The 12,467-nt window shown below is 47.1% G+C and overlaps 1 protein-coding gene across 1 annotated transcript in view; it reads right to left on the bottom strand.

The window, feature by feature from the left end:
• WNT2 (Wnt family member 2) overlaps window positions 1-12,467 on the bottom strand; it is a 338,610-nt gene that overhangs the window by 32,632 nt on the left and 293,511 nt on the right. The window contains exon 4 of the mRNA XM_085653131.1: window positions 3,218-3,482. Coding sequence (XP_085509257.1) covers window positions 3,218-3,482 — 265 coding nt within the window. The remainder of the gene's footprint in view (window positions 1-3,217; window positions 3,483-12,467) is intronic.

Raw genomic sequence — 12,467 nt, 5'->3', positions numbered from 1 at the left:
ACCGGATCTACAGCCATATGAGTTATACCTTCTGTGCCCACACGAGTCACGTCAGGCTCGCCTATTGTTCGGTGGCGAGCGAACCATAGCTAATGGAAAGCAATCATGTTTTTAAGCTGCTTATACTTTGCGTATTTGTTGTGTCTTCGTGTTCATCACATTCCTGCTTGCTTGTGAAAGTCCAGGACAGATTGTTCCTACCACAATAGTGGTCTCTTCTGCTGACCTCTTGCTTGCCTATCACTGGTTGGTACTTTAAAATCATATTGCGCTTCGCCTTAAAATCCTTTCGGAGACCTCGTAGATGTTTCTCATCAGCCATGAGCGCTTAGCATGGTTGAGGTGAGACTTTCAGAAGAGATCTTCAGAGGCATACGGCTCTTGAATTATTTGTCAGTGCAAAGGCAGTGCCCACTGCTGGCTTCGAGGCTCTTCAACACACTCCCATTAGCCTTTAGGTGAAAGTAGCTCCTTACAAGTTTGCTTTACCTCCTCTTTCGGGACTGAAAAAAGCTTTACTTAGTCCATGTCCGTTTGGAAAATGTAGTTTGAAAAGTTCCCCAAAATGCACTTCCCCTTGCCTACTTTATTACTTTTCCAACTTTTGTGACATACCTCCATCTCCAGTTTTAACAGCTTTCTCCTTGAGAAGTGTATGAATGTGGGAGGACGCTTGACGCGCTTTCCAGAATATATAAAAAATGTCTGCCAACAATTTAGTAATACGAATAATTTGCCACTAACACATATCTGTGATCAGGAGGACAGAGAATTGGGCTGAATATGAAGACAAGGACTGCTGTCTGAGAGGAGAGATGGTTAGTGAGCCGGGAGAAAGGGTGAATGTTGTAACATCAGCGTGGTGACGCAGGTCCATGACTGAGATTCTTAAGGTCATGTGGGAAGAGAAGGAACCTTCCAGAACAAGATCAGGCAGGTGGGCTGTAAGGTGGAACGGACTACACAGCAACGGAGGTTAAACCAGTATAAACTTTGATGCCGTGTTCAGGTTTGGGCGTAAGCGTTTAAGGCTAAGTTGGGCGTAAGCGTTTAAGGCCTGTCTTAAAACCATTTAGGTCACAGTGTAATAACTTTTGTCAGCTAGTTCTCTAAGCCCTTCTCTGGTTCGGGATAACTATTGTTGCCCAACTTAACTCTTTGGGTAGACTACCATGTTGGTTAGCTTCATTAATTTGGGATAACTGATAAGGGCTTACGAGGGACGCAAATACTTTAAAGTTTCTATTGGGAAGCCTTTGGGACTAGGAGTATTACCGGAGTGAATTCCCATGACGGCTTCTGTGATTCCACAAAATTTGATGAACTGAATGATTATATGGACTACAGTCTCTTAGGTTACAAAGAAGATTAACATTATTGTTTAATATGACTCGCCATACTATTAGTAATTCCGTTCAAGGGTTCTCCTTTGGCTGACAGGCACTTATTGAGCTGGATAATTCTCTACATTATTTTTTACAAACTGAATTTTATTGATTTTAAAGCACATAGCACCCCACAACATTTCCACAGGCCAAAATAAGGAAGGAAACCAGCTTTTGTACATTGTCACCCCATACAGAATCATACATTTCATTACAATCCATGAAATTCCGACCGTTTCCCCACACCTTCTTTTTTTGGGGGAATTCCCAAGCTAGATATAGTGCTCTCTCCTTTGTGGCACACCAGTCCATCGCCTGCCTCCTGGGAGCCACCGGGGGATGCTAACCGCCACCACTTAGCATTGTATCTCTTCTACAACGTCACCCTGATCCTCACCAAAGTCAGATCCCCAATTATGGACAATGTGTCAAGTAACGTACCCCAATACCCAGTGATCATTGGACATTCCCACACCATAGGATAAAAATGAGCCGGGAACTCGGAACATCGCCAACACCCCGGTGACTCTAGCGCTCCCACACACCTAAGCTGCACTGAAGTCTCACAGGTCACGTGCAATTAGTTGAGAGTTTGATGAGTCGGAGCCTCGAAGAGATGACCTGCACCCTAGGGGCAATGCTTCCAGGGTCCCTGAACATCCATTGTTCCCACCGAGCCCTGAGGGGAAATATTAGATCTGGGGAACGAATTATGTGAATGAATTACGAGGGATGTATAAATCAGCATAATCCTCTTCGCCACAATGGGTCGCATAAGGATTTCCAATTCGGGAACATCCCTAAGGGAGTCGCGGTGCTGCTACAGCACGTGGCGCAGCTAAATGTACATGAAGAACTGAGACCTGAGCAGGTCAAACTCTTCCTGCAACACCTGATAGGACTTAAGGTGTGCCCCTCTCAGACATCTCCTACTGCAGAAACCCCTATCTTGTCCCAACCACCGGACCCGGATGGAAGGAGGCATGACCCAACTAACTGCCTGCCCAGAGGGGAGTCGCAAGTGTGATCCGCCGACCCCAAGCAGTCCACCATAATGCCAAATGCCAGGTCAAGAGAACCACCCTTGTGAGTTCATGGAGGGGCGAGGGGCTGGGACTACCATACAGCAGCCCGCTAATCGTACCTAGGCCTAACCTGGCCACCTCCAGACAGAAGGCTGGGTACCTCCAGGCCCCATTCAGCCAGTTATTGACCAGCACCAGCTAAGCCACTCAGTAGTAGAGGCAGTGGCACACGCCCGCCATCACCAATTCCCCGTGGACTGAGTGTTTTTCCCATAGGCAATACAAGGACGGTGATTTAACCATAAAAAGGCCTGGATTTTGGCATGCAAGTTGCGCCACCAGAGCTACGTCAGAAGCATAGGATAATTTTGCAATGTATACAGCAAGGGTGTCAGGGCAATCATCGTGAATAGCGCAAGAACCAGAACATTAAGGGGTGACTTTGCCCACCGGGTAAGATTGTCATCAGTCAGGACAAAAGAGGTCGTATGTTAAGACTCCAGGTAAGACTACAATTAATGTTTTAAACACAGCACAGTGCCTAAAAGTAAAAAATCAATCATCTTTGAATTGAGGCTAGACAAGTAAGAGCAATGAAGGGTTGACATTAGCTCAAACTCAGACTGAAAATCAACAGAACAACTTGGATTAAAATCTAACCATTTTTGAGCAGCTGTCCAAGCGCTGATCAATAGCTTACTCTTGTATGGAAACAAACACAATTTATAACTAGGTGCAATATGTGTGTCTTTATTCTCACAAACAATAACTTTATACAATTTCGATAAACGAGTTTTTAGGAAATACCTGCATTTCGATCCCTAATACAGTAGTCAGGTGAGCTCTCAAAATACACCAAATCGTTCATGGTTGGCTTCTTGAATCTCCTATTCGCCACGGTGAAGCCAGTACCAGCTTGATTCATCGCCACCTGAATGGCTCCATTGTATTTCTTCCATAGGTAGTCCCCTGTTTTTCGGAAGTCTGCCATAGCTTGCCAGCATGTCCTCATAGAGCACGATCCACTCACTCCATGGCATTTGCACTCCTGCTTCATGAATCTCTTCACAGCCTACCAAAAACCACAATCAAATATTAAAACAGTGCTTCCTCTCAATATATTTTCCATTCGTAAGCTGATTGGCTACCTGTTTGTGCAACTTATCAAGCCTTTATCAAGCCACATTATGTATTTTAGAGAGTCCTAATATTACTGCTGTTGTTTGTTATGAAGAACTTAAAAATAAAGGTTTTAAAAATATATATATATTTTCCATTCGTACTTCCACTTATATTTGCCTCATTACTCTTACTCTAGCATGAAGTCCCTAAGCTCTGACTTCATGCCGGTCAGGCCCCCAACTCCATCTCGGACAAATCTCCTAAATTCTGCCAATTCACTGCCATATCTGTCTCAATAATAATACAAATGCTGTCCACCCTCATCATTCGTAGAACTGAGAAAGTGTTAAGTCATTCCGATAATGACCTAGATATAACACCTGATGCGACACCCGGTCTGGAACAACTTTTCCCTTATTAATATGTCAGGGACATCCAGAAACATCCTTTGACAAATCATCAAAGAGGTGTAGTCCGCATCGACGTCTCCTTGTCTCCCATTTTCTTAAAGATTTATCTATGATCCATTCTCTGGCGTTCCTAATGTGTTTTCATCCCTGATAATATTTAGTATTAAAGGACCACCACTCAACTCCTTTGGTAGAGAGGCCCTTCGCCCAAAAATTTACTGCAAGGTATTATCCATGACGATCTTGGCTACTGCCAGTACTCAGAGAAGTTGATACATCTTACCCGACACGGATAAGAACCGAGTACCCGATGGAGGCTGCTACAGCAGCACGTTTGCAAGGAATGCTTTTACAACTGCTCTTCCAAAAACAATAGCCTGAGCTGTCAACAAGGTATGTTGTGCACCGCTTTCCCCCTAAGAAAATCTAGACCGCAAGTTACTCTACTACATGCTTTCCTAGGTTAGTGAGTAGAGGCAGATATTAGGGTGTGAGGCTTTTAGATGACATTGTAACCATCTTCGAAATGTTTATTTTATCTTCGTTGTTTATAATGTGCCTTTTTGCTGTTGTTATGATATCCTGTGTGATTATTTTACATGTACTAAGAAACAGATTCGACCTGCTGTAATAAATGCTTTTAGTTAAAAAGTGTTTGTTCTTCTTAGTGCTTTGTTGTTGAAACTGTGAAGAATGAAATAAGTTAACTGTTACCACGGTGGCCCTGATCCTTTTACAGGGATTGTTAGTAACCCCAAAAGCAATATTTTCACTTTAACTATGTATTGGGTGAGGTTCTGTGGGACTACAATAACCTTTCACTTTCAACGCTGATGCATTGAGCTAAGTACACCTGTGGGTGGGAAAGCAAACCTTGTAAAACTATACCAGAGTCATAGTTAAAGCAACAACTCTTACTTCTACACATATATTAGACAGCCACTGATTGATCTATGCATGAAGTCTTTGGAGTACAGAGGCATGTGCACTAGAAATCAATTCTTACAAGTTCACATGTCACACACAGTTTTGTAGTATCTAGCAATTTTGGTGATTCATTTTACTGCACGATTGGGGGAGTTACTATGTACCTGTAGGATTGTGACATTAAGATACTTTCAATATATATTAAGTTTAATTGTTAAATTAGGGCATTACATAATAAATAAACGACTTAATGATTGTTGGCCAACTCATATGCTGCAATCGATGCACCCCATAGAACCTGGAGTTATGTCCTTTTGTGATGAGTTCATTATCTAGACAGTCCGTCAAACCTAATCATGTTTTCTCCAAGTCACCACTGCAGTTGCTGAACAACATGGTCTAGATATCAAGAAGTATTCCTAAATATGCATTTAAACATTTATGGAATTCAAATGTATACATAAAGCATAAATAACTAAAACAGAAAAAATAGTTACTTAACTTCTATAATAATATTTCTGGTGGATACACAATCTTCCCACAGATTTTTCACCTTAATAATACTCCTTCCAGGCTTCAGATTGGTCTGGAATATGTTTCCCCAGCAATCGCTCTACAGTCCCACCAACGTCAGCCATAATTCAATTTCTGGGTGACGTCACCAAGATACATCATGAACCAACCAGCACACTGATGTCAGTTCCTGATAATTATCCAGCAACCCATCAAAGAATAACTGAGAGAGCCACAGAAGAGACAAACAGAGCACATGGCATGTTTGCATTTATTGGGTTCTTTTTTAATCTTGACATTAGCACATCAGGAAAGAGGGTAGGTGCTCAGGAACTTGCGGGAAAACAATGCATCCACTAGAAATATTGTTATCGAAGGTACAGCTTTCATCTAGTAAATACATCTTTCCCCAGAGTCCTCATCTTCTGAATAATTCCCAAAGCACTACTCCTCTGGGAGATGGAATTAAGTAGCATATGTTAACCAATTAAATCATGCCACTCGGGTTCACAAAGTATGAAAGAATGACCACATAATGTTATAGGGATAATATTATGTCTCTTTTTTGTTTTTCCTGAGCCCTTTTTTGGCTATTTGGGGTAGTTCAAGTTTAGGCCTCCATATCTTTTTGTCCATATAAGGTATCCATGCCAAATGTGTGTCCTTTTTTCGAATATCCTGAGGATGGTAAATGTACCCAGAGTTTGTGGATTCCCCTGAAGGTGACCAAGAAAATAGCCAAAATATCAGTAAATGTTGAGATTTTTGGGAATAATAGAAAAAAGTGCTCTGGATAAAATGTCTTTTTTCATACAAATGGGATCAACAGAAGGTTTGCTGTACTAAAGTCACCTTCTTCCCAGCTTTCAGAAACATGCAGAGCTGAATCAAAAAACCTAATAATAATAACAGTTTTGGCGTTTTTCAAAGAGGTAGCCCATTTTTCCTATTTTTTGTGCATTTTAACGTACTTCCAGTTTGTGGTGGAAACCAGTGCAAAACCTATAGGTGATACAGGAAACCTATATATTTCTGAAAAGTGGACAGAATTCCAAATTCAGTAAGGGGTCATATGTGTAGATCCCTTAAGGTTTTCCCAAAGAAACTAAGTGTTGAAATAAAGAAACATTGAAAACAAGTAGGAAAAAACAGCCATTTGTGACAATATTTTCATCTGCAAATTTTTGGCATGATAGCCAATTTACAAAAGCAATGTACCATTAAGTTTGCCAGACCCTTTTGGTGTGAGGATATATCAATCAAATCAGGTGTTTGTTAAGCGTGACTACTCACCCGTAAGGGTCTCAAGGCACTGGGGGGTGTGGGGGGGGGGGGGGAGGGGGGTTCGCAGTTACCAGTCCATCAAGGAGGGGGTCTGTCGAAGAGCCAGGTTTTGAGGTTTCTTGCGAAGATGGGGAGCAATGTTATCTGTCTGAGGTGGAGCGGAAGGTCGTTCCAGGCTCTGGCCGCGTGGTAGGAGAAGGAGCGGCCTCCCGATCTGGTCTTTCTGGTGCGGGAGACCACAGCGTAGGAGAGCTGGGCTGATCGTAGGGTGCTTTGGGGTGCGTGAAATTTGAGTTGGCTATTCAGGTATGCTGGTCCGGTGTTGTGGAGGGCCTTGTGAGCGTGGGTTAGCATCTTGAAGGTGACTCTAGCTTCGATGGGGAGTCAGTGGAGTGTGCACAGGTGCTGGGCGATGTGGCAGTGTCTTGGCAGGCTGAGGACCAGTCTTGCGGCGGTGTTTTGGATGTTCTGTAGCTTGCGGGTGAGGTTTTTGTTTATTCCGGCATAGAGTGCGTTGCCGTAGTCGAGCCTGCTGGTGACCAGGGCATGAGTGACGGTGTTTCTGTGTTCGAGGGGGATCCGTTTGAAGGTCTTACGTAGGAGGCGGAGGGTGTGGAAGCAGGAGGACGAGACGGAGTTGATCTGGCGGTCCATTTTGAGCTCTGAGTCCAGGATGATTCCCAGGTTGCGTGCGTGGTCCGTGGGGGTGGGCGGGCTTCCGAGGGCGGGGGGCCACCAGGTGTCATTCCAGGTGTCTGGGCCCATGATGAGTACTTCCGTTTTGTTGGTGTTTAGTTGTAGGCAGCTGTTTTTCATCCATTTGGCAACGGCTGCCATGCCTTCCCGAAAGTTGTGTCTGGCGGTGTTGGGTTCGTCGGATAGGGAGAGGATGAGTTGGTGTCGTCTGCGTATGACACAATGTTGAGTCCGTAGGTTCTGACGATGGGGCGAGCAGAGCCATGTAGATGTTGAATAGTGTGGGGCTGAGGGAGGACCCCTGGGGGACTCCGCAGGTGGTAGGTGTAGGGTCCGAGAGGAAAGGGGGGTGTCTGACCAGCTGCGTTCTGCCGGAGAGGAAGGAGCGGATCCAGTCGAGGGACTTGTCTTGGATCCCTGCGTCATGGAGTCTGCGTATTAGGGTGTGGTGAGAGACTGTGTCGAACGTCGCTGAGAGGTCGAGGAGGATGAGGGCTGCTGTTTCTCCTTTGTCCAGTAAGGTACGGATGTCGTCTGTTGCGGCGAGGAGGGCGGTTTCCGTACTGTGGTTTTTTCTGATGCCGGATTGGGAGGAGTCGAGGATGTTGTGCTCTTCGATGAATGTGGCAAGTTGGCTGTTGATGGCTTTCTCGCTGGGGACGGGAGCAGGGTCTGTAGTTTTTGAAGTCGGTGGGTTCCGCCGAGGGTTTCTTCAGGAGGGGGTTGATCTCAGCGTGTTTCCAGTCATCAGGGAATGAGGTGGTTGCCAGGGAGCGGTTGATGGTGTGGCAGAGCATGGGTGCGATGGTGTCAGCAGCTCTGTTGAAAATGTGGTGGGGGCAGGGGTCCGTGGGGGCCCCGGAGTGGATTGACTTCATCGCCTTCAGTGTGTCTTCGGTGGTGAGGGCTGTGCAGTTGTCGATCACTGGCTTCAGGGTGTTGGGGTGGTTGGTGAGGGTTTAGTGTGTTGGTTGTCTTCGTTGAAGTTGTCGTAGATGCTCTTGATTTTGTGGTGTAAAAAGGTGCTGAGTTTGTCGCAGAGGTCTTGTGAGGGAGGGATGTCGGTGGACTCGCTGGTGGGTTGGGCGAACTCCTTGATGATGTTGAAGAGTTCTTTGCTGTTGTGTGCATGAGTGGAGATTCGGTCTTCAATCGCTTTTTTCCTCGTTTTTCTGATGAGTTGGTGGTGGGCGTTGGTGGCGGCTCTGAAGTTGTTGTGGGCTCCTGTGGATTTGGTGTTCCTCCAGGCCTTTTCGAGGCGGCGGCAAGTGCGTCTGGACTCTCGAAGTTCGGTGGTGAATCATCTAGCTTTCTTGGCGTGGGTGTTGTTTTTCTTGAGGGGGGTCTAAGGTGTTGGCGCTGTCGGAGATCCATCTGTGCATGGTTCAGGCTGCGGTGTTGGCGTCGTCGTTTTCCGCGATGGTTGGGGTGGAGTTGCTGAGTGATGAGGTTAGCTGGTCGTCAGTGATTCTGGTCCAGTTTCTTTGTGGGAGCAGGTGCAGGTGTCTGTGGATGGTGGGTGCTCTGAAGGTGAAGTGAACGCATCGATGGTCAGTCCATGGGAGTTCGGTGGTGTGGCTGAAGGTGAAGGAGCTTCCTGTTGTGAAGAGGGGGTCGAGGGTGTGTCCTGCTGAGTACGTGGGTTCGGTCACGATCTGGCGGAGTCCAATGTTGTGGAGTTTGTCCAGGAGGGATGTCGTGCTGGGGTCCAGTTGGTTGTCGAGGTGGAAGTTGAGGTCTCCCAGTAGGGTGTAGTTGGTGGACGCATTAGCATGCGGGGGATGATGTCCGTGATGGAGCTGGTGAAAAGTCCGCGGGGTCCAGGGGGTTGGTAGATGAGGGTTCCTCGGAGGGTGGAGGTAGGGCTGGCCAGTATCTTGAAGTGAAGGTGTTCCATCAGGTCTGTGGGCTCGTCGGGGAGTGTGCTCAGGCGGAGAGTGGATTTGTGAACGATGGCGATTCCTTCTCCCGGGCGGGTGGGGCGGGCCTTCCTGGAGACCTTGTATCCTTGGGGAATGGCAATGGCGATGTCCGGTCCCGAGGTGGTGTTGGTCCAGGTTTCGGTAAAGAATGCTACGTCCGGGGTAGTGCTGTGGAGGAGGTCCCAGATTTCAGTGGCATGTTTGTGGAGGGATCGGACGTTGAGGAGGCTGCATTGCAGGGTCTTCAGTTTGGTTGTGTTCTTGCAGGCGGATTGCGCTGGGTCAGTGGTCTTGGCGGAGCTGCAGGTGTGCCGGCAGCGGTGACAGCTGAAGGGTCCGTGGGTGTCGGCTGGTCATGCTAGCTTGCGGTTGTTGTTGCGGCCTGGGTTGAGAGCGTGGAGTGCCGCTGGGTCGTAGCGTTGGCAGTGCAGAGATCCAGGGTTCCCGGCGCTGGTCGCAGTCGGGTCGCAGACAGGAGCAGACTAGCTTGCCTTTATCGCCCTGGCGGCGCGGCCGCTGCCATTAAGTAGGGGTTGGGGAGAGCTGGACAGCTGGGAGGCGGGAGTGGGGAGGGGAGCTGGATTGGGCCGGTCGCACTGGTCTTGCTGGGGGGGGGAGGGGCAGCAGCAGCAGCGGGGAAAAACGGGCTGAAAAAGGAAAAAGGGAAAAATAGAGAGAAAAGTGCAAATAAGGCAGCAAAAGTGCAAGAAAGAGTAGAGGAAAGACACAGAGGTCACAGGAAAGTGAAAGGGGGAGATTGAGATGAGCGTAAAAAACAAGTGAAAAATGGAGGAAAGACACAGAAGGAGAGTGAAGGGGGGAGCTTGAAATGAGGGGAAAACGACAGAAAATGGAGGAAAGACCCAGAAGGAGAGTGAAGGGGCAGATAGAAGTTGGGGAAAAAACAAGTGAAAAAGGAGAGAAAAAGCGGAGCAAGAGAATGGAGACAGAGGTCCACTAGTTTGAATAGGGTTTGTAGGTTCTCCAAGAACCCGAGGTACCCAGAGCCAACAACTGACCTAAGCATGAGACTCCATGACGCCGGCATCCGCGGCAAGGCCCTGGACTGTATCCGTTCCTTCCTCACCTGTACAACACAGTGAGTCAGAATACCGACGTTCCTCTCAGAACCCACGGAGATCAGCTGCAGAGTCCCCCAGAGCTCTTCCCTGAGCCCCACCCTCTTCAATGTTTACATGGCCCAGCTCACTGCCATAGTCAGGAACCAAGGACTCAACATCATCTCCTACACCGATGACACCAAGCTGATCATCTCCCTCACCAATGAGCCCATGATCGCCAGAAACAACTTCCACCACGGGATGAAGGCCGTCGCCACCTGGATGAGAGACACCTGCACCAAGCTCATCTCAGAGAAGACCTAAGTCCTCATCCTGGGGCCTAACACCGCGTTAGGAACCCCCCCATACCCACAGACCACGAAGGAAAACTCTTGATCATACTGGTCTCCTCGCTCAATATGACCTGCCAGATCAACGCTGTCTTCACATCATGGTTCCACACTCTTCATCTGCTTCGAAAGACCTTCAGTTGGATCCCCACTGAGGCCAGAACGACAGTTGCCCATGTACCCATCAGCAGAAGACTCGACCACGGCAATGCACTCTACGTAGACGTCACCCAGAAACTCCTCAGGAAACTACAGAACGTTCAAAATTCCTACCATCCAGTATTACCCCAAATGTGCAGATGAAAACACTGCCCCACTTGTTTGGCTGGGCCTAGTGCCTGCAACAGGAATGGACAATTCCAAAGTTAATGGAAGCCCTTGTGTGGGAACTCCGATTGACCTTGGCTTGATCCGTTCCTGTCGCTGGCACGAGAACCAACCACACAAGTGGCGCAACATTTTTATTGGCACAAGTCGGGCAATGCTGAGTGCTAGGAACTTCATTGATTCCTGCGGATTCCGAAAGTTTCCATCACAGAAATGCAAGGATATCAAGTTAGAATCTGTGCTTATGGGCCTGAGATATCACACCAAGCATTGATTCAGTGAAGGGAAATGAGCCCATTGGCTTGTTTTGCTTTCACTTTTACTGCAACGATGTCAGTGCACCATGTGCACCGATTGTCATTGCAGTAAAAACAAAAACAAATCAGATTGCTCAAAAAGCTCTTTCTGAGCAGCCTGATGTGAAAAAATAAAATTAAGGACACCCTTGGATGCAGCGCAGTGTTGGCCAATGGGAGACACATGTACTGTGAAGGTAGTGCCATTGGCCGACACCTGCACTTAAAAGGTTAATTACAAGGATTATATATTTTCAATAAACATTTGAAAATGTATTATCTTTTCTCTTTGTGAAAACTTGGGCATGCAAAAGTGATATACACATGGGTTTGATCTGTTTCCACAAATTACTTGGGAATAAGGGTGGTCATGTTCGAGGTTTCCGGCAGCATCTATGAGTCTGGAGGTTTAGGAGTTTAGATGAGGTACTGTGAGCTAGTTAGACCAACATTTACTGATGATATAAGGCTCAGTACCTGTATTCTGAAGGTTTGTTGTTCCAATCCACAGTCCTACTAAATTCATAGGAAACGTGTGACAATAGCTGTCCTGGAGATGTCGGCAACTGGGGCGCTTCTGGAGAGAGAGAAGGCTGTAGTGGAATGGAACTGCCCTCCAGAGGGTCGTTCGTGGCCTGTCCATAGTAGATTTTGATGAAGAGGATGCCTTCATTTTTTTTTTTTTTTTTTCCCAAAACCTTTATTCTTTTAAATCAGTGACACAGCTATTCAGCCGACAACCCGGAGGTACGGCAGCTTTAGAAACACAACACATGCGAGCGTCCACATTTCACTGGCAGGAGAGTTAAAGGTTCAGTTTTAAATAAACACAAACCCAAACCTAAACACAAGCAAGGCGATAAGTACTGAAAGCAGAAAAAGGGTTCCCATCAGGGGGAGCGAGCCCCATTTCGTCCAACAGACACAGGTCGATAGCAAGGGAAAGGAGGGGAAGTCAGAGACTCAAGAAGACAAACACATAGCAGCAAGAAGTACAAAGCCGGAAAGAAAGCTAAGGGGAGAGCTGCTCCTCAGGCGGGTCCGGGTCTGGGGGCAGGCATATGCCCCCTCTGTATTGGTTCCATCGCGCCCATACAGAGTGCCATTTCCGAGGGCGCCCTCGAGCACAATACACTGTCTTCTCCCTAA

The sequence above is a fragment of the Triturus cristatus genome, chromosome 4_1 (genome assembly GCF_964204655.1).
Source record: "Triturus cristatus chromosome 4_1, aTriCri1.1, whole genome shotgun sequence".
Classification (NCBI taxonomy): domain Eukaryota; kingdom Metazoa; phylum Chordata; class Amphibia; order Caudata; family Salamandridae; genus Triturus; species Triturus cristatus.
This window is presented reverse-complemented; position numbering and strand designations above follow the sequence as displayed.